We start from the raw sequence: 22,635 nt of genomic DNA, 5'->3' as shown, positions 1-22,635 counted from the left end.
TGGGAGTTTGTCATCATGAACTCCACAGCACCATAATGGCTATACTGAAAACTGATTAGTTTGGCTTCAAACTTCTCAGCACATTAAACCCACACTGATGCCAGTGTGGGATTTAATGAAAAATGCACACAGAGGGCATCTCAGAGATGCCCCCTGAAAACGAACCCACCTCTAGTGTACCGACTGAGTGGCTGCTTAGGCTGCCATCAACAGACATGTTTCTGGACCCCTCGGTCGAGAGCCTGCTGCTCTCGGGGGCCTGAAACAATGCACATCCTGGGACGAGGTGCCAAGTCCCCTCCCCCAGGATGGGCAGGGTTCACGAAGGGGAAGCTTCAAAGGCATGCCGCCTTTGTGAGCTTCCCCAGAGCACTTGCTGCTTTGAGCAACTGGTCCCCACTGTTTCTGCCCTCACTCTGGGCGGGAGAAGCGGCCAGAAAAACAAGTGAGGGAGAAAGGTGTGCCCACCTCTGCCAACTACACCCCTCAGGTGGGGGAGGTGAGGTGAAGCACAACTCCGAGTCCCCGCCATCTTGAGGATGGGGGGACCCAACCAACCAGGAAGAGGCTCCTGGCCCCTCCCACTGGAGGATGGCAAGATAGGGGGTGTACCCACCCTAGGGAAGGGACCCATTGGTCCCTGCCCTTTCCCTACCTGTAACGCCTCTAAATTTAGTATTTAGGGGGCACCCTGAACCTTGGTTCCTCAGATCCAGCAATGACAAGAAGAAAAGAAGAAGAAGGACCGAAGAGCCGTGCAGCCAGGTAACAAGAGGAAGACACCCACTGACTTGGCCCCAGCCCTACAGGCCAGTCTCCCCACTCGAACCTGCTCCTGCAAAATCCCGGTGTGTCCTGCAGCCAGCAACCTCGAAAACCCCGGAGGACCTGCCTGCCTTCACTTCCAAAGACTGCTTCTCCCGTGAACACCGGATTTGTTCAACAGCAACCTCTGGCAGCAGCCAGAGACCGCGAATCCAGCCCACTCTGCACCCTCCAAACCCGGCCCGAGTGGAAAAACACCACGAGGAGGTCACCCCGGCAAGCCTGACCCAAGAACCAGTGACCCCTGAACTGCCTCAAGCCTCCAACCGATGCTTGCAGCCTAAATCCAGAAGGCCCCCCTGACCGTGAGCCGGAGCTGGTAAGAAGATCCGATCCCAAAGGGCACCGCTGCACCTGACTCCCCACGGCCTTGTGTGCCCAAACCGAGGGTGCCTAACCAACCCTTAACTTCCCAACTTACCTCTCCAAGTGGTGGTCGCACCCAGAAGTCCTTTGTCTCCCTGCCTGCAGTGCTTTTGCAAACTGGAGGTTCTCCATAGAAAACAACAGGGCGCCCAACGTCGGAACAGCACTCTGCACCCGGCCGCCCCAGTGCCGCTAAGGGTGCACCTTTTGTGCTACTTTGTTTCCCCATTTTCCCTGACCTAAACCCTAGGATCTTGGCTCCCACGACCCAATGGCCTGCTTGCCAGCAGCCACCAACCAGAGGCCCCCTGTCCCATTGGATAACATTGGGCCTCAAGACTCTGCACCCGGCCACCCTAGAGCTGCTGAGGGTGCAACAACAGTGCATAACTGACCCTGGGGGACCCCTGAGTCTAGCCCCAGAACCTTAACTCCCACAGTCTATTACTTACCTGTGAACCGATAACCTGTTTTTCTTCCATAGGATAACATTGACAATTTTCTTCCAAAAAGTTTCTGTGTGGAGTTTTGAAATCTAAAAATATGCTTTAAAAATCGCACAAATAACCAAAACGTATTTACTTACCTGTTTGCATGAAATGTCCCATTGTTGAATCTAGGTATCCAGCACTGAGGTAGAAAAGTAACGTAAAAAGTAACTTACCTGCAGTTTACTCAAAAAGGCTATTCATTTCAATGTACTGTATTTGCTAAGCGTTGCAACCTACTGCACCCCCTGTAAATCAAACAAAGTACAATTTCTATTGCATTTTCAAACTGTTCTATATTCAGCAACTTATTACTGAAAAGTATTTAATTCTTACCTGTGCCAGGCTTGCTTGGTTCTAAAAAAAAAACAACAGAATATCTTTTACACAAAGACAATTGGCCTAGAGTTCAGTTCTTGAGTGTGTGAATTAATTTGCTGAATGTGTACATCAAATGCTTAACACTGTCCTCTGATACTGCCTTAATGCTCGACCACTTGACCACAAATAGAGAGTAAGGTTCAATCTAACTTCAACCTCTGCCTACCTCTGGGGTCACCTGGACTCTATACACACTATACCTCATTTTGGTGTAGTATATTTAGAGCCAGTTTCCTAAACCCCTGCATTATAACAAAATGCAAAAGTGCCATATAACGTTTCCTGAATGCTATAGGGTGTATAGATTGTACCAATGTCCTACTGTGCCTGACCCCCCAACCTCCCCATACAGCTGGTGTGTTATGTGATGTGATGTAATGTAGGTCCCTTGAGTGCACTTGTCAGCCTGCATGCAGAGTAGCACAATCCCTTGGGAGCACCCACTGCTCCAACAGGTTTCATCACTCAGCACTGTATGGCCTGCTGGTAGGAAGAGACCTTGGAGACTTTGTAATTCATAACTAGGATATCTGGTTCCAGATATAAATCAGTAATATCCGAGAACCCCATCAATGGAATATGTGCTCTGCAGTAGAAGGGGGAAATGCTTTGGTGCTCTGTGTTGCCAAAGCAGTACAAATATAGCCCCTACCTGTAAGCACTTTTCTGTGATGGATGGTCCTACTGTGACCAATGTAAGACGGTGTAAGAAACTTCAATGCCTTGTGACCATATGCAAGCCCATGGACCCCCAGGACCTACTTCCACTTTGCTGTGTAGTGGTCAGCAGGTTCACAGCTGAACTGTGATTGGCAAGAAGATGAGAGAAATAATAAAATGCTAATTGAAGAGCAAATTCAAGTAAAGGATTCAAAGAAGGGAGTTGGGTCCAGGATAGAAACAGTAAATAAGAATGAATGGTATAAGAATTAAATAATTGCAGCATTATTCATTGGCACTAGAAAAAAAATCTACCCCTGATTTATCATGGAACAAAAAATTGAAAACGTTCATAATCACTGATTTGTAAAATTTTTGAAAAAATTGGCAAATACAAAAAACACCAGAACTCACAATAAATCGAAACTGAAAACAGGAAAGCCTAGTTATATATAATACATCATAGAAATATTTTTACCTACATTTCAATGTGTAAAAAGTAACATGGCATACATTTATATTTAACATGTGCATATGCATTGCAATCATGGATTTTGACAACATATTTAAATCTATATATACTAAGGGAACATAGCTATAATGCTGCACACTGCTGAAGGGCAGGTTCAGATGTCTGCTTAAAAGTAGGCCTGGGCGTGAAATTCTGTTGCGCTCATGGGGTTGCAGTGTTTGTTCCACTCCCCGCTCCACATACCTCACCGAGTTCCGAAAAACTCTGCTCTGCGTAGGTGAGCGAAGTTCTTTCCCCGTTCGCGGTCGCCATTGTTAAGTTGGCAAGCATGAGCGAGGAAAATCTTACTCCAGACCACCTCTCAGTGAGATTTCTCAATGTGGCCGCTACCGTTCGTATTGAGAAACCTTCCGTTCACATTGAGGTAGATGCAGCTCAAGCAGAAACAACTACTCGAGTGGCAGAAAGAAGCAGCGTCCTCTTGTGCTGCACAAGGTGCTGTTCAGGCTGACTTCCCAGCACTGGACAAACACCTGGCGCAAAAACCTAGCATGAACTGCACGACCTAATGCACTCCACCGCTTGCGGAGCTCCGCGTAACACAGTGGAATTTTCGGGACTACGTGGAACTCCACAAACTCCACCCAGGCGTACTTAAAATGAGAGAAACACTTGAATATTCTGCAAAGACCTGCTCTAAGATAGTTACCATACCTGCCATATCATTGAATATCACAACGAGGAAAAGACTATCTTCCGACTACCTACAGAAATGGAAAATGGTGTTTTATATGATGATGACAATGTTTTCCCAACAACCACCCCATAGGCTGGATGCTAGAAGCACTGCAAAAGGATGTGCATGCCAAAAACACGCAAATAACAATTATTTTTTTTAATCGTTTTCAATCTAAAGCAAAACATAAATGAAATACAAGCATAGTTATGCTGATGTAAACATATGTGACTGATTATTTACCGACCACAACACATATTTAGAAATGGAACAAACTATTTAGCCAGCCAGAATAAATCGTTCACAAATTAACTATAGCTATTAGTAAAGAAAACAATTACAAAATAAATAATGTGCCTTATTTCTTCCTATGGAGTGTGGTGTTCTTTCGACACAGCCCTGGAATCCACTCCCTCAGCCCTGTGGCTCCTCTGGTGCTTTGTTGATGCCGTCCCAGGGACGACAGGCACACTGCTCACACTAAAGGCCTCTTCACTCTGACCTCGTGCAAATACTGACTGCATTCGTTGTTGTTGCATTGAATTCTTCTAGTGTAGCAGTGATCTGGACTAGAATTCTAGTGACATCTTCCCTATGATTTAGCCCGCATATTTTGAGTACTCCTGCACCTGCATGTTGTTGAACAGGGTCGCCTTTCAACAGAGTGAGCAAGTGCCAGTATACAGCTATCTGCTGGCCTCTGTCATGTCTGTGTGCAGCCTAATGAGTGGCGATGCCTTGACAAAGGTCCTTAACTGTGGCCTGCCAGGTGTGATTTTTCATGTCCTAAGCTTATTGTGTAACTCCAAACTTATAGTCAGTGCTTGAAATGGAAAAATAGAAGTGCAGGTACCCTGTACTAGAGTACCTGCTTGTTTCTGAGAAGTACCGGTACTCTTCAAGTAAAAGTATTACGTCACTCTTGAGAAGTGCAGGTACTCTCCCTCTCAAAATGAAAAAGTGCTGGTACTCAGTACAGGACAGCACCGGCCCATTTAAAACACTCGTTCACATGTAGCCCAGTGCTGCTTATGTTGGATCAACAACAGACTTTTTACGGCTGTAAAATGGAGTAGCAGTAGGGATGCCTAATAGTATCTAATAGTATACCATTCTGGAAGTGATCACCAAGTTTGTTGTAAATTCTGCTCTGTCTAGCTAATGATGGCTGCTTTGCTATGTCCCTAGCTTCTTGTTCAATATTGGGCTACTCTAGTCTCTAGCTGATGGTGTGTGCCTTGTGTGCAAACTTGCAAGCCTCATTCTGCCTGATGGACTTGTCACTGTTGGTGACGTTATTTCACCCGCACTGCACTGGGTGGGTGCCCCTCTGTCGTGAGTATGCAGAATATTTTACATTTGTAATGCGTTTTTAAACTTAACTTTAAGGAGTGAAAATGTTCTTGTCCACACGTGTAGTACACATTGTCACACTGGAAACAGGATGACATTACATCCAATCTGTACTAAATATATCCGTTTGCATTTGAAAAATTATTCGGGATAATATTTGATATTTTACTTGGTAGAAAGAATATTAAGGACCATTCCGAAATGTCATTAATGGTATAGGGTCCCACCCACATGCCTAATGAACATTCAGAACTTTTAAAAACACTTACCTGATAGCGTTATCATGGGAGCTAATGTGTTAATATTAGCAACCCCTGGGGCTGGAGGGTCTTGATTTAAGCAGAACTTCTATGGGAGATGCCTCAGTGCTGGGTCCCCCTACTCTGGCTCTTTCAACCTGCCTCCTGTGATCTAGTTTTTAGGTTGAGCCTAGATAGCGCTTGAGCTGTCTGAAAGATCTGTTGTATGTACTTTGTGGGCTCTGGGGATTGGCCCCAGGACTTGTCTACTTCCGCTTAGGGACTTTTTTTTTCTAGCAACTGTGAGAAGCTGGCCTGGTATATGATGTCCACTAATGTAATTGGGCTCCTTGCACCAGTCCATACAACCCTTATGGTGGTTTAAGTGGACAGAAAGCTCTCTAAGTCGTAGCTGTGGAGGGCAGCCTTCAGGCTTAGTCCAGAAGGAGTGTAAATTAGCTTGTTTTATCAGATTGTAATCTTATAGTATAGAATAAGTGAAAAAGAACCACAAAAGTTATTTATAAAAACATGTATTTACTATAAAATACTATCTAACACGTTTAGATATCTCCTAAATGGAGATAAACACAATACGTTGCATAAAAATACAGTTAATAGCACGAAACACACAGTGGACCCCCGGGAGGGATCAAACCATTTACTTAGAAAGTGGTATACGAACCACGACTCAGGTCAAGACAGTGTCGAGAGGACGTAGAAGTGCTGGGGACCCAAGGAACCACCCAAGGTGAGTAGATAGGGACCCCACAGAGAGCGTGTGCAGTGTGGGAACACGACTGTGTGCTCTGTACAACTCTACAGGTAAGTCGTGGTTGGATTTTTAAAGATTAAGGACCCCTCCCAGTGGACCCTGAAGAAACCCAGTGAAAGACAGAAAGTTGGAGAGCCACCCACCCGTGGATACCCTAGTACCCATGTTAACTACACCAGGGAAGTCGGGTTCATACGTGTGAAGTGGTGTTTGAAACCGCCGTCGAACCCAATGAAGGACTTCGTGAAACTGCCGCTATTGAAGAAGAAGAAAGTGTTCAATGAAATCCGAAGGTGGATTCTAGATGAGAGGTACCTGCCAGCAGAGGGGACAGAGTCTATGTCACTCAGTAGTGACCAGGAGACTTGGAAGACGAATGCCCTCCGATGTCAGGTGTTGCAGGATGGGTGACGGGGGCCTTGACTCTGAATCTGTGAGGTCCAGGTGATGCTGAGGAGGCCCAGGAGACATGCACAAGCTGTCCCACAAAGGATGCGAGTGCTGAGGGGTCAGTGTCCGCCGGGAACACCAACAAGCATTGGCAAATGCAACCAATGCAGGAATTGTAGAAGGAGCAACGTCGGGACCAGCAAGGTCCAGGGGACTCACCAAAAGCAGAGGAGTCAGGCAGGCCCCGAGCAATCGGGGTAGCCCAACAGAAACAAAGCTGACCCTCAAATTGACCCACAGGCCAGAGGCACTGGAGTCGCGAGAGGACCTCAAGCAGCTCACCAAAAGATGCAGGCCACTATACACACGATGCAGTGTAGCTGAAGATTTTGATCACTGGAGGCACTTGAGGTTGGGGCTACTTGGAGCCCAAAAATCTTCTTGGAAGGAAGCCAACAAGCCTTTGCAACTCCAAGTTGACGCAGTACACAGGGGTTCAGCCTCAAACTTGGTGAGAGGGCAGGGCAGGTCTCGGGAGCTGTGGAAAACCGCCACCTGCGTTGCAGAACCTTATGGAGTCCAGAGGAGCTCAGTATCAGCAGACAGGTCGACTTAGTTGTGGTGCCTGCCAATGCAGGGGCGTGACTCTTTCACTCCAAGGGAGATTCCTTCAGGTGTCTTTGATGCCCACAGGCCTTGGAAGCTTCCTGTATGGTGCACAGGCACAGACGATGCAGCAGACTGGAAGGGAGATGAAGTCGAGCACAAACGAAGGCCAGTGAAGTCCAGAGTGCCCAGATGGTAGAAGTAGAAGGGGTGTCTGATCTGAATCTTGTCCCACAACAAATCTAGGGACTCACCCACAGGTAAGCCCTTAACTACCCTTAGTAAAGGGTTGGGACGATTCAGGGGACCCTCCCAGGGAGGGCCTGGATGGGGGCGAGGTTACTCTCATGTCCTTTGTCCAGTTTCACGCCAGAGCGGACTGGTTTGAACTGGACCATGCACAGGGACACCAAATGTGCCCCTCATGCAGACTTAGTGGCACCGGCAAGCGCACCCACCTGGTCCCAATACACTAAATCCGGTCTGAGAGGTGGTCACAACTCCCGGTGACAGGATGCCTATTGTTCTTCTTTCCCGTGCTCGAGCCTGGCTCAACAGCAGGAGGGCAGAAATGTGTCTCTGGTTGGCAGCAACCATTTTGTGCTGTCTGGGACTAGAAGGTTGTTCTCTCAAACACTCAGAGCCTCACCGAGGGCTCTTCCAGTGCTTGGAATCATACCTCCCACACCGTTTATGGTGTGGGCGTATGATTCCAACAGGTTTGAATGCTGATAAAGCAACTTTAGCCTTCTGAATTCACTAAAGAAAGTCCAGCTATGTTGGGTTATTGTACTACCTCATGTTTCCTGGCCCTATAAATGGCAAATCGACAGTCACATTCACTACATAAAAAAAAGCTTTGGCAGTGCCAGCAGGCTTTGCTTTTTTGTGCCTTTTTACCACTATTGTTCAGAAACAGAACACTCAAAAGGCCACAAAAGTGTCATGTTCTGGAACCATCCCAAAATGATGGAGTTTGACTCTTTCCTTCTATGTTTACTAAAAACAGCTGTGGAGATATGACCGTATGTGTTGTTATTTCGAAGAGGGGGAACATTCAGGCACTTTTCTACAGGTGAAGCGCCACGGCATAGTGGGTTAAAAAACGCATTCCACTGCATGTTCTCGCATCACCGCACTGAAAGGCAAGTAGAGATATTCAGTGCCTGCTTTTACTTGTGCTTATGTGATTTAAAAAATATATATAATTATAACCTGAAGTCGTTGGATCTTCCCTGTGTCGTGGTGATTACCATGAGCTGGGGATGTCATTGTGCTGAAGATACATGTGAGCGAGGCTACTCTGCAGTAATGTGCGATGACGTATAGTGCAATAATGTACCTATTACTGTCAAAGCCTCCGTGTTAAAGAACAGTAGATGTTTGTGCACCCAGGATAATGGGCTGCATAGCTAAATACAAATGAGGTCCAAAAGATGAGACTGATGGCAAATGCTTGTTATGGCATGTATAACGCTCTTCACCGCTACAGGTATCTTGGCACAGAATAACAGATGTTTTTTGTTACCCAACTCAATGGAACTCATTTTATTGACCTCAGAAGGATGAAAGACGGCCCCAGGAGTTGAAACTGTGACCATGAGGTCAAGCACAGGCTCCTATAGTGGATCTATTAGTCCACTAAGCCATCTCTTCTATGTTCCTTTTTTGTCTTGAATCCACCTGTTGCAAAGTCATCCTGTGCGCCCTGTGCACCACCCATCTTTTGCTGACTGGTGCTGGTGGTGACTCTGACTGTTCCTGGGTTCTTTAACCAGGCCAAGGGCCAGTGCTATGCCAAAAACACTGTGAAAACAAACACATACACAAGGGTGCACTAAATATTAGGGTACAATAATAATTGGCATGACCTACCCTATAAGTCCCTAATTCATAATAGGACAAAGGGATTAAAATGACCTTTAAGTCCCTTGTGCATAATAGGACATGGCAGTTTAGAGGCAAGAAGCCTTTTCTGCACTTCCATATGTGCACTAATGAGAGCCTGAGGTCCTTTTAAAATCCGCCCTGTGTTACACCACTGCTTTTAAATGTAAATTGTGCAACTCCAAGTTGACGCAGTACACAGGGGTTCAGCCTCAAACTTAGTGAGAGGGCAGGGTAGGTCTCGGGAGCTGTGGAAAACCGCCACCTGCTTTGCAGAACCTTACGAAGTCCAGAGGAGCTCAGTATCAGCAGACAGGTCGACTCAGTTGTGGTAGTGGCACTTAGAAAGTGATGAACTACAATATTCTGTCATTTTAGGTACCCCCGCGTCTCCCCTAGTTGTCCCAGGCACAGGGGTCATATCATTATCAGGAGGGCCCTTATAAAATATGTTTGATATGCCCTGATGATAGAGAAATTGCACATTTCACTTTCCTCATTGTAGTAAAGTGGCTCACAAAATCAGCTTTGGTGCTAGGAGTGCTGTGGAGTGAGGATCTGCAATAGTTTTGCATATTCAGGACCCTTAAAGTCTCCCCTAGGCGTCCCAGGAGTGGGGGTCATGTAACTATAGGCATATCATTCAAGGACGTAGGAGAATGGTATTGATAAATCCAACAATATGCTATGGTTGAATGTATCCTAAAATATACAGAAAAGAAGTTATAAGACTTTCTTGTCTGTAAGCCAAAATTCAGCCTTCTGTGGTCTTCCCCGATTGGTCAGTTAACAGAATTAGCCAGGCTGTGTTGATGAATTGATAAGTGGCTCAGCCACAGAGAGGCTATCTTTTGGAGAGTGCTCTGGTACACAGGAATGCCAGAGCAGGGGGGAGGAGTCGTAAAGCATGCGCTTCAAAGGCCCACCTACCCCCAGCCACTCTGACCCAGCCAGATGGCAGGCTTAAAGCAGGAATTCGCAGATGGTGGGGGGAGGAGAGCTATGGAAATGACCCACACTGGAGGCTGGTTTAACTAGTTTTTGCTCCTCTGCTGAGAGTTCAGCCACACTGAATTTTGGAGGAATAGTGCTTTCTGGGAGAAGATTATGCCACCCTTTGAAGGAAGTGGTCATGCTCTGGGGTGTTGCACCTCATCTCATTGGTCAGGAGTGCTCTCTTGCTTGACCCCAGGGAACACAGAATAATTATGTGAGAGGTGAAGAGCCTCTCAGATCTGCTGGTTCAAACTAAGAGAAGAAGAAGAAGGCTAGCCAAGCTGGAAACCTGATTTGCACCATCAGGCCCTGTATTCTGACTGACTGCGCCTGCTGCATTATCTGGAACCACAGCCCTTTGAATGTACCTTGCTTCAAGAGGAATAAAGAGTGGACTCCCTGCAAGCCACAGGTTAACAGAGCTCACATGGACGATCACCACCAAGAATTACCTGTCTAGAGTGCGTCCGGTGAATTTGTAAGGGTGTTGTCTAGGTGCATGGTGGGAATTGTGGTCCCAACCTTCCAGATTCCAGACCCTTGAATTGTGCTTTGGACACTTTGGACTCAGAGGGACCACAGAAAGATGTTCCAGAAGTTTGGAGCAACTTTGGAAAAAAGCTCCATAAAGGGACCACCTCAGCCTCGAGAGCCAAACCAGCCACCTTCAATCCTGAGCCGGCCTGACCTGCTGGTTTATCCTACTGTAAAGCTTTGGAGGTCTGACTTCCACTGTTTGACCGGTAGCTCCCTGGAAAGTAAGCTGCTGAACCCTTACTGAACCTGGACTGGTGAAGAGCATTGAGTGACCCCGGCAAAAAAAGCTCTAGAAAAGTTTCTAAGTAAGAAAGTAAAATATCAACCGAGGCCTACTGCTAGGCTTTATCCGAGCAGGGCTCCATTGTGGTCGGCCTGAAACTTTGACTTTGTCCCGGTCAAGTGCAACCTGATGTCCCAGAGTGGTTCTATAGGTTTTTAAGTGCTATATAGCACTAAATCTTTAAAAAATCAAATCTCTGGTTCCCTACATTGGATTTTTGTCATTTCAATGTCATTTTAAAGCTAACATAGTTTCTATCTATATACACTGTGTGTTGTGTTTTAATTATTTACTGAATTAGCATTTTTTGTGGCTTTACATACCTGTCTCCTAAATTAAGCCTGCCTGCTTGCAGCCAAGTTAGCCAGGGTTGAGCACGGGAATAATTTATTGAGATTTGTAGTGAGCTTTAGACTGTGTTAGTGGCCTTATTGCCAGTGGTAGATGAACATTTTCCACTACTAATAACCCACTTTCCAACACCACCTTCATATCAGATTTCAGTGGCCTCATTTGTTTTTAATGCCTTCCCAAGACGTGTATTATTCTCTGCCAATCATTCCTAAACTAAAATGTCTAATTCCTGGTCGCTTACTTTCTTTTTTGTTTCTACCACCCACGTCCCGCACCCCACTTAGTAGGTACTGGCTTGCCATTTCCTTTCCTACTTTTTGAAATCTCTGTAGGTTTGGACCTCTGCTGTTTTCTCTGGTTCCTTACCTCAGCTGAAATATATAAAACAAGTGGTGAATGGAATGATTGAATTAATCTCAGTAACTGGTAATTACTCAGGCCATATCCCACTCTTTTCAGCATGCCATGCCACCTCAGTGTGTACCTAGCCTATGCAAATCATTCTTGATCCTGCTGCAATAGGACAGTCCAGCCTGAACTACCTGGATAGTGACTCCCTGAAACAGAACACAAGCAATCCAACACTAGCTTTGCTCTCATTAAGGTCATTAGTCGGTTATAGCTTAGTAACAGTGCTACAGTGTGCCCGAGACCCACATCTGGGCATACCTAACCCACTTAGGGCATCACACCGAAGTATAAATAAAGTGATGGATGGAATGCTTGAATTAATCTCAGTAACTACTAATCACTCAGTGCATCATCCAAGTCCATCGTTATTGTGCACACTGTGTCACCTCAGTTTGAACTTAGCCATATGCAAATCATTCTGGACCTTGCTCCAATAGGAACAGCCCAGCCCTAACTGTAAGGCTAGGTCCTCCCTGTGCTGGAACACAAGCAACCCAAGACTGGTTTCACCCTTATTAGGGCTCATTAGTTGAGGATAGCTTGGTTCCAGAGGCACAGTGTACACTGGACCTACATCTGGGCATACGCATCTCAATTAGGGCCCACACTGAAGTATACTAAAAAGTGATGAACAGAATGCTTTAATTAATCTCAGACACTGGTAAGTATTTAATGTTGTTTCCGAGTCCCTCATTATTTTGCATACCATGCCACCTCAGTTTGGACCAAGCTGTATGCAAATCAGTCTCGACCCTAATCCAATAGGCTAGGTAATCCCAGAACCAGAGCATCTTGCAGCACTATTCCAGCTGGCATCCTGGTTCAGTGATGGTGCTCTCTTTGCCTCTGTGAAGTTTTCTATTTGCGTCTGTGATTCACAGTTACGATCAACAAATCCCAAACTGTGTAGCATGCAAATGGGAAAATAGACTTCAGTATTAACAAATTGTCATGCTTAACAATTTATGATTTGGTTTTAAAGAGGCTTTGTACATAATGTTTTGCAATTAAGAACTTATGATTCATTGATTTTTGTCATTTCCAAATCACAGATTGAGTGGCTTGTGCCTCAAGTCAATATTTGCAGGGAGGAATGGTTTCTCACTGCTCATGTGGATTTGAGTATTTGTGCACCCTGACCTCAATGTTAAACTCACCCTTTTTCCAATTTCTTCATTATCTTCTTCAATTCTAGTCCTGCGACTTGCTGACGGAATAGACCAATGTTCAGGCCGAGTTGAAATTTTTCATAGCGGTGCCTGGGGAACAGTGTGCGATGATAACTGGGATTTAAAGGATGCAGAAGTTGTATGCCGACAGCTTGGATGTGGAAAGGCTCTAACATATACTAGCAGCGCTTATTTTGGCCAGGGTGCTCTAAGTATTCTCCTGGATGAAGTAGAGTGCCGTGGAACCGAATCCTTCCTGTGGAATTGCCCCAACAAAGGCTGGTACATCCATAATTGTGCCCACACTGAAGATGCTGGGGTTATCTGCTCAGGTATGTTGTATTCAAGCTACCTCTATATGGCTTTGCTATTAATCTAGCAAGTGGGTGATAGATATGTGTTAGAAATTGGGTTTCTGGTTGGCAGAGGTATGCACTCTGTCCAAGCAGGAACCACAATCCTAGTCAGAGTAAGTCACAAACACACCCCAAATAAATCTGTGCTCACCCCCTGGTAGCTTGGCACAGAGCAGTCAGGCTTAACTTTAAAAGCAATGTGTAAATTGTTTGTGCATCACTTCAAACAGTAAATCAGTAAATATTTAAACCAAAACACACCACACCGTGTTAGGAAAAATAGAGCTTAATTTGATATATAAAACAAGACCAAAATGATTATCTCGGTGTAAGACTCAATGACAAAATGTCTTGGAGACCCCACTTAGTAAACATGCTGATGGCACACAAGCGCGTGGCTGGAGTAATAGGGAAGGAACACCGCCTCTCACACACTAGGCCTATAGCTCCCGCCCTCCAAGTTTATGACACAAAAGCAGTTAGCTCAGCTCTTTACGGAGCAGAGGTCTGGGGTTTTGACAGACTTGAAGAGCTTGGTCGATCGGAACATACATTTTTAAGAGACCTGGTTATGGCACCTAGATATGTTCCCCTCACTCCTCTACTGTTGGATATGGGCAGGCGGTCAATAGCTGACGTATCTAGGCTACGACCTGTACTCTTCTGGGTCCGCATTTGGCGGACTCCCAAGCTTCTTTCCTATGCCGATGCCCTTAGCGAGATCATCCGCCTAGACACTGGCTGCAAAAATAGGCTGGATTGCTGGCATCAAAAAAACCTTGGCAGCCTTCAAACCTGTTGGGTCAGCCAGGAACCCCCAAGGAGAGAAGAACTCAAACATTTATATTTGGATTGGGTGGACCAACAGGAGATTTCCAAACCTGACGTGGGCAAACTAACAGCAGAATTTCTTTCCCACAAACAAATAAGACACCTCGAGCCCTTCCTTGATACAATTCAGGTACCAAGAGATAGAATGTTGTATATACATTTTAGGTTTGGAACTCTTCCCATTTGTGAGGTGACCAAAAAGTGGGCCACCAACAATGGAAAAAATTATCCTTGTTGTATGAATGCGATAGAAAGCATTGCCCATCTAATGCTTGCTTGTCCGGCATATAAAATACCACGGGCCAAATGGCTGAAACCACTTTGTCAGCAATTGGGCACACTGGACCACCACACAGCACTACGCATCCTTAGATCCGATTCTAGGCCGTTCTTTGCATGCTGTGTAGCTAAGTCCTTGGGACAAGCATGGCTTATAAGGTGGAGAGCCATTGCAAGATCGGTATAGTTTCAATTAAAGATAGATACAAATGTATGTTTTAATGTAAAAAACAAATGCACTCTCTTGCACAAGCACATGCCGCCGCTATGTTAGGGACTTTTCAATAACACTTTAGCACACTGGTCCCTCCCTTATATTGATGACGAATTGACTGCTTTTACACTTTTTAATTGTAGAAACATATCTGACAAATTGAAATGTGCAATTGTTAATGCCACCACGTTTCTTTTATATTTTGAAGATGATATACACTTTATGGAACCTAGGCCTTAAATGACCATTTTGCTGTCTCAATTGCCTATGTAAATTGGCAATGTTATATATGTGCACTGTCTTTTTAAAGGAAAAATGTATTTTAAACATAGCTTTTATGACATTTCTGTCGAATAAAGCTTATATCAATCAAATGACAAAAATCCGGTTAACAGAATCGGAGTTATGTATTTTAAAACATAAACTGTCAAATAGCGCTTAAATGCAAAAACCGCCAGCCGGGAATGTCTGGTTGTGCTGGACCGGGACAAAGTCAAAACTTCAGACCGACCACGATGAAGCACAGGCCGACTACAAGGACCAGGTTTGGCCTGCAGAAAAAGACCTTAGTTCACATTGCATCAACGTCGAGGGAGATGCTGAGTGCCGGCGAGGTGGTGCTTCGACAACTGTCAACACAGTCAAGGTGATACATCAGTTCTGAGACATGCAATGGTGAAGATGCATTCACAGTGGATCTGATGTGCCGAGTCCGATCCTTGGCAATGGTAGCGATGTGTCCTCAGTGATCGAGATGTTGTGGTTTGGAAACCCTGCATCTACCGCAGTGCTTTGGTGCTGGTCTTCGTTATGGCAATGCAACAGCTCCAAGCTGCGCAGTACACATGGATACAGGGATTTTTATGGTTTTGCACCATTAGGTCCATTTCCAAGGGTCCAGGACTGGCCTGGCATCATTTAGCAGGAGAGAGACACAGCTGGCAGGGTCCAAGGGCACTGGCAAGTAAGTTGGACATCTTTTATGTCCCCGAGACTTCATATAAGGAAGTCAGCAAACTAAACCTTGGAGTCACTCTGGGTTCTGAGTTCAAGTGATATGGGTCCAATCGTTCTCACTCAGGTAAGGAGGGCAGCAGGTTAGCACAGCAAGAAAGCAGTGCTTCCACAGCAGCAGTCCAGCAGAGTGGCAGTTCTTAAGGAGCACAGAAGTCCTTCTTCCTGGCAGAGTAGCCACAGGTCAGAGAGTGTATTGAAGTGCTAGGGTCTGAGCTCCAGTTCTTATGCCCAGTGCTGCCTTTGAAGTGAGGGAGACTTCAAAGAAGGATCTTTGAAGTGCACAGAGGTCCTCCCTTCCTGCCCTGGCTCCAGACTAACTTTAGAGGGTTGTGCAGCCCTTTGTGTGTGGACAAGACACAGCCTATTCAGGTCTCAGTGTGAGTCTGTGTCCAACTCCTCCTTCCCATCCTGCCCAGGATGGCCCATCAGGAAACAAGTCACACCTAAGCTCCCATTATGTGCGGCTGTCTAGGATGAATAAACAAAGCTCAGATGTCACCCAACCCAGACATGCAATCAGATATAGGCTACAAACACAGTGCCAAGAGAAGGAAATCGCCAACTTTCTAAAAGTGGCATTTTCAAATTTGTAATGATAAATTCAAATTTGCTATTCAAGGGTATTTATCATTACAATTGCATGGGTACCAACCATGATACATTGACCTCCTCTCAATTAGAAATTGCAGTGTATTAAATGTAATAGGGAATCCCCGATGTTATCCTATGAGAGGGGTAGGCCTCACAGTAGTGAAGTGAATTTGGGAGTTTTTCACTTCCAGGAAATGTCAAATGTAAAAGTACATGTCCTACCTTTTACTTACACATCGCCCTGCCCTATGGCCTACCTTAAGGGTGATTTATATGCAATAAAAGGGGACTTTAAGGCTTGGTAATGGGTTTTAAATGTAAAGTCGACATGGCACTGTAACACTACTTTTAGGCTGTAATGGCAGGCCCAATGCATGATTCAAAGTACTAACTAAGTGGGTGACACAGTAAGTGCTGTATGCCCACTGGTAGCATTTAATTTACAGGCCCTGGGTATATGGCATACCACTTTACAAGGCACTTAAATATGCCAATTTGGATATGAGCCAATGTTACCATGTTTTATGCAGAGAGCACATTCACTTTAGCACTGGCTAGCAGTGGTAAAGGGCCCAGAGTCCTAAAGCCAACAAAAACAAATTCAGCAAAAATAGTAGGAAAAAGGTAAAAGGTTTGGTGATGACCCTGTATAAAGGTCCAGGTCCAACAATATGTGTATGAGAAATGTATACATATTGTAAATAAGTGATATACACTCACAAATAAGTAAGTGACTACTACTGCCTACTGTGCTAAAGAGTGCCAAAGCAAGTAATTTAGGAAATGACAAAACAAATGGAATAAACTTTCAGTGCCAGATACCTCCATTAGTGTATCCTACTCGGAAATGGTCCATGCAATATTTACGCTTATCAGCACTGTGAGCACCCCAGCTGAGAAAGCCACTAAAGTTGTGAAGTTGTTGCTAGCTGGTTTTCTCTGGCATTTTGGAAACCCGGCTGCTTAACCTCTAGCAGGGAGTAGGATTACAGATAGCCTTAAATTATTTTTTGTTGTTGTTAAATATTATATATCGTAGATTCATACAGCAATAACAATATACGTCACAATTACAGTAGGATAAGTATACAAGTCTGGAGTATTTGCAAATATTGAAGGAATTGGAATAAAAGAGAAAGTTATGAAATATAACAAAAGATTAATTTATATAAAAAGAGAAAGATAGAAGAAAAGTAGGGGTTGTGGAAGGTGAGAAGGAAGGGAGGGGAAGAAGGAGTGCAGAAAGGAAAAGAAAAGAAAAATGATTAAGAAAGTGATGAGTGACAGGATATGTACTTAATAAAAGATAACCAATATTTAATCGTCTGGCGTAAAGACAATGATGAAACCGTAGTTATTCTGTGTTCATTACAAATAACATTCTACCATGTTAACATAGTTAATTTTGAAGTATCTTTCCAACAGGAAAGTATAACCTTGAAGGCAAGTGCATTAAAAAGATCAAGTAACAAAGGCTTGGGGGACAAGTAATCAAACTCAGGCAACATAGATCCTAAAAAAACATTTTGGATTGTTAGTTGAATATTACATTGGAAAATCTTTTAACATTTGGACCAAATAGCTTTCCAAAACACATGAGAGCAAGGATAAAGTTAATGGGTTAAAGTACCATTGGAAATGGAACACAACCAAAATAGTGGAGAAACAGATGGATCAAATTCATATACACACTCAGGAGTGATAATAGCTCTATTATATAGAAGAGTAGAGATTGAGTAATGTGCTCAGCTTTGGAAGTATTGAACACTTTGACACATATTTTATCCAACTGATGAACAGAAAATTATATAGCCAGGTCATTTTCCTATATTATTTCTATAGAGTTTTTGATTCACACAGAAGATGGTGATAGTAAAAGTTTGCAAATAAAAGCAGCTTTGGGAATAGTGTCATGATTAATAATATCCAACGGTGACAGAGGTGTTAGTGGCTGGGGTAGGAGGGAAATTGTGAGTCTTTATTAAGGACTGAAAAAGAGAATATATTAATTCATATTCCTTTAAAAAAATAAGTAGGTAAGTTTTATTGTGTTTGAAGCTGGGAGAGAGGTATACCAGAGTTATGTCTTACCAATTGGTGGACAAACATGATACCCTTCTTTTTCCAGTGTTTAGAATAAAACGTTTTGTGACGATATTAAATAAACTTAGTATACCAAGTCGAAGAGGATAGAAAGCATTGTTGTATGTCAACATTAGCTGAGAATACTGTATGTATCAAATGCTGGGAGTACTTTGGCATAAGGTTTTTAAAAATTAAAGAGCTATTAGACATATAAATCACATCTTTGAATGAAAAATCCTTCAGTAATGAACATTCAAATACAATCCATCATGGTATAGGAGAGTCTTGAAAGTAATTAATCAAGTTGTAACCCTGTCAAATTTAAAAAGCGGAGTGATATAGTTTAAAATAAGGGAATTGGATACTATCTTCATTCTTAGGGCATTTAATGTTTGTTGTTCCAAAGAAATTTGGTACAAATAGAGTTAATCTATGAATGGATGTTAGTAACTTATGCATTTAAAGTTTTAAAATGTTAACATTATGGCTAATCATGTTAGAAATAGTAGGGCAAAACAACCAAGTATTTAATTCTGATGACAGAAGGAATTCAATTATAAAATATTAGTCTTTGAAAAGTTGAGTTTGTATCCTGAAATGATAGAGTATAAATTGATCTCTTGCAAAAAAAGAAAGGGTCTAGAGAGGATAAGGGTTTGGACATGTAAATAAGAACATGATCAGCATAAGCCCATAGCATAGACTCCAAGGAGGCGTTTTGAATCTGGAGATATGTGTGTAACACTGGATACATTCAAGAAAAGATTCTAGACAAACAATATAAAGCAAAGTGGAGAGGGTACAACCTTGCCTGGTACCTCTATCCATATTAAAGTATGGGGAGAAATGACCATTAACAAAACACTAGCTCGAGTGACACAATAGAATAATTTTATTAATGAAACAAATCTGGGACCAAACCAATGGAGAGTCATAAACATAAATTGCCAACTGATGCGATCAAATACTTTTTCAGCATGAAGGTATAAGGCAGCAAGGGGGGGGTATGATGATTTTTAGCCAATGTAAGAATATTAGAGAACATTCTGACATTATCCGCTGCATGTCTACTCTAATGAAACCAGATTGATCAGGTTTGACAATAAGGGGTACAATGGTTTCTAGGGGAGATGCTAGAATCTTAGCAAATATTTTGCAATCATAATTAATCAATGAGATAGGTCGATAGGTTTTACAAAAGGTGGGGTCTTTATATTACTTAGGGTTTATAACAATCAGGGACTCTCGAAAGGCCTTTGAATTCAAAAGAAAAGAGTTAAAATGCTCTAGCAATTTGGGGGCAAAAAAATGACGAAAAATAGGAAATTAATCCTATTGAAAATCTGTTGGGGCAGGAGTTTTACCTGTTTTTAGAGATTTTATGGCATTAATAAATTTAAGAAGGGTTATGTCAGCTTCTAATGCTTTGAAGGTATTAGGGGTAGAAGGTGGATTTGGGAGACCATTAAAATGTATTTCCATAGCAGGTTCTAAGGGGATGGTATCTTCTATATATAGTAGGATGGGAAAAACATTGGAAATATCAGAGTCAGAGGTCTCGATGCTGTAATTAAATTCATTGTGAATGTGTCATATATTCTTATGCTGTGATTTAATTTTTTTAAGTAATTAGCCAACATTTTACCCGCCTTATTTTGACCTATGTGGAATTTATATTTAACCTTAAGCAAGGTGTTCCATGCATCAGTAGTAGCAAGTTTTTTTAGATTAGATTTAGCTGTGATTAGTTCACATGAAATGGATGCAGATTTAGAGGTAAAGTAAGTATGTTCAAGTGTGTTAATATGCTGAAGCAATTTAAGGTATGGGGAATTTAACTTCCTTTTCCTTTTAGCTGAATAAGCAACAGTGAAAGCCTGAAATGATGCTTTTAAAGCATCCCAAGTATTAGGAATGGAGGTGTCAATGGAGTGATTAATTTGAAAAAATGTCACTAATAAAAGCAGTGACTTCTTGGAGTTATTGAGGGATACATGAAAAAAGCTAAAACAGGGGCATAATCTGAAATAAAAATGGAACACATTTCTGATGATTGTCTAGAAGGAAGTAAGGAATTAGTAACTAATTTACAGTACATTCTGGACATGGTATGGTGTACATTGAAAAAAACCACATGTATCAAGGTTACAAGTTTTCCATATATCAAATAATGGAAGAGAGGTAATGGCATTCAATTGATAACATCTGTACATTTAGCAATTTATGACATAAAATGGCCTCACCACCCTTACGATTATTTGCCAGAGAAAAAACAACCTGTCCAGCCCATTGGCACTTTAATTTAAGCGATTCAACATTATTACAATGACTTTCTTGAAAAAAAGCCAATGTATGAATTAAGTTTCAAAAGATGAGAGAGTACCTTGTGTCTTTTGACTTGATGTCCCAGACCATAGACATTCCACTAAACAACATTAAACATATTGGGGTAAACGAATAGGGAAACAGGAACATGGATGACAAGCTGCAAAAGCGGAGAAGGGAAATTACAAGACATTGTGTATTAACAACAACATACCATGTAAGTAATCCAAACAAGGTAATAATTGAATATATATAACACTCACATAATCACAAGAAAAAAAAGAAAAGAAAGAAGAAACGACAGAGAAAAAATAAGGTATAGAGAAAAGGATGAAGAGACAGCCAAAGTAAAGTATATTAAAGAGGCCATATACTTAAGAATTTGAGTAAAAACTGAAGAAAAAATAAATGAAAAATAAGCATGCACATAATAAAGTTCTTAAAAATATTGAACATTAGTATCCATAGTATCAGATGAAATATATAATCTGACTAAATGTTTTTAATTTAGCACGATCATCAAAGGATCGTTATGTGCCTTCATAAGTAAGTTTATATAAACAGGGGTGTAGAATGACATAGCAGATATTCATCTGTCTCATTAGAAGTCGCAGGACAAGGAACTCCTTTCTTCTGGTGTTGCATTAGATATGAAAATGTTGTGGCCAAACCAAATGAGATGATGATTTTCCTTGGCAGTTTTCAAGACATGGAAAAGGTCTGTATATTCCAGAAATATCTTAATGATACCTCTAGGTATAGAAGAGTTAGGTGAGGACCAAGACCGTGTGTCCGCTGAAGGTTAAGAGGAGGAGTGTTCAGTAGACCAAGAAGATCAGGTAGAAATTTCTTCAGGAAGATAAGAAGATCAGGGCCCTCCAAGTTCCCTGGTAATCCATATAAGCAAAGATTATTCCATCTATTTATGTTTTCAATTTTCTCAGTATGCAGTTAAGTTTTGGATTTCTTATTAAAGTAAAGGAATTTTGGTGGCCACATCTTGAAGATTGCTAAGGCGCTGCTCCATTTCAAACATTTTACCCTCCATAACGATCTAACAGTCCTCCATTTTTTTGCAGTTTTGCATTAGTAGCACATATGAAAGGTTTTAGAGCCCTCACCTCATCAATAATAATGCCTAAAACAAGATTGTGAGAAGACATAATATGTGTGGGAAGATCAATTTCTGTCTTTCAGGTTTCGTGCTAGAAGAAGTGGGTTTAGCAGTGGCAAGATCACTAGCCATTTTGACGTAGTGTTTAAAATGATGTAGAATCTTCTGTAAAGGTCCTGCCCATAAAAGGTGATGTTGGCGTAAAACTAGAAATGACAGATAATAAAACAAAGGACAGCAACCTCAGTTAATTTAATAGATAGTGACTGAAGGAAAAAGGGAGAAAAACAGCTGCAAGGACTTTCAGCCCATCAATAAGCTGTAGTGCTGTGTCAGAAATATGGAAGAACTCTGTGAGGGAAGTAGAAGAGAGATATAGCTGAAGAAACTCACATTATTGTGCTGAATATGAGGAAGAGTATTGGCATTGAGGTAACAGGCTAGAAGGGGGACTCTGCTGAGAGGTTTATCCGAGATGGTACTCCACAGAAAACTTGAAGTACGAGCGCAATACTAACAAAATGGCGGCCGCTCATAAATTATACAAATTCACTGTTATAGTACCAGGGAAGGAGAAAGCCTCCACACGTGATAAAAGATTAAATATTTGAAGCACTGGCTTAAATGGGCAAATGAATGCACGATGAGGCCTTGCCCAAACATAGTGAGATAAAGCTGCAGATGGTATGCTGAATAAAGCGAGCGGCATTCTGATGAAATGGTGCCTGCTCGCATCTGACAGAACTCACCGCCACAGCTCCAGGGCACACAGGAACCTCCTCGGTGAACGCCCACAGGCTAAAAACAATGCGGGCGTAAACGGGAGCATGAAGACATATCCAAGTTGATGAGGCAAACACTGAAGATATTTAAAGGACTGATTAATAATCCCTAA

The 22,635-nt window shown here is 42.8% G+C and overlaps 1 protein-coding gene across 1 annotated transcript in view; it reads left to right on the top strand.

Moving 5' to 3' along the window:
- Positions 1–12,852: 12,852 nt before the first annotated feature.
- The window catches only part of LOC146866807 (scavenger receptor cysteine-rich domain-containing protein DMBT1-like), a 731,947-nt gene continuing 722,164 nt past the window's right edge, over positions 12,853–22,635 (top strand). The window contains exons 1-2 of the mRNA XM_085617711.1: positions 12,853–12,871; positions 12,955–13,260. Of these exons, the coding sequence (XP_085473837.1) occupies positions 12,853–12,871; positions 12,955–13,260 (325 nt within the window). The remainder of the gene's footprint in view (positions 12,872–12,954; positions 13,261–22,635) is intronic.

This window comes from Triturus cristatus, chromosome 1_2 (genome assembly GCF_964204655.1).
Source record: "Triturus cristatus chromosome 1_2, aTriCri1.1, whole genome shotgun sequence".
Lineage (NCBI taxonomy): Eukaryota > Metazoa > Chordata > Amphibia > Caudata > Salamandridae > Triturus > Triturus cristatus.
The sequence above is the reverse complement of the archived record's forward strand: the minus strand, read 5'-3'. Positions and strand labels throughout refer to the sequence as shown.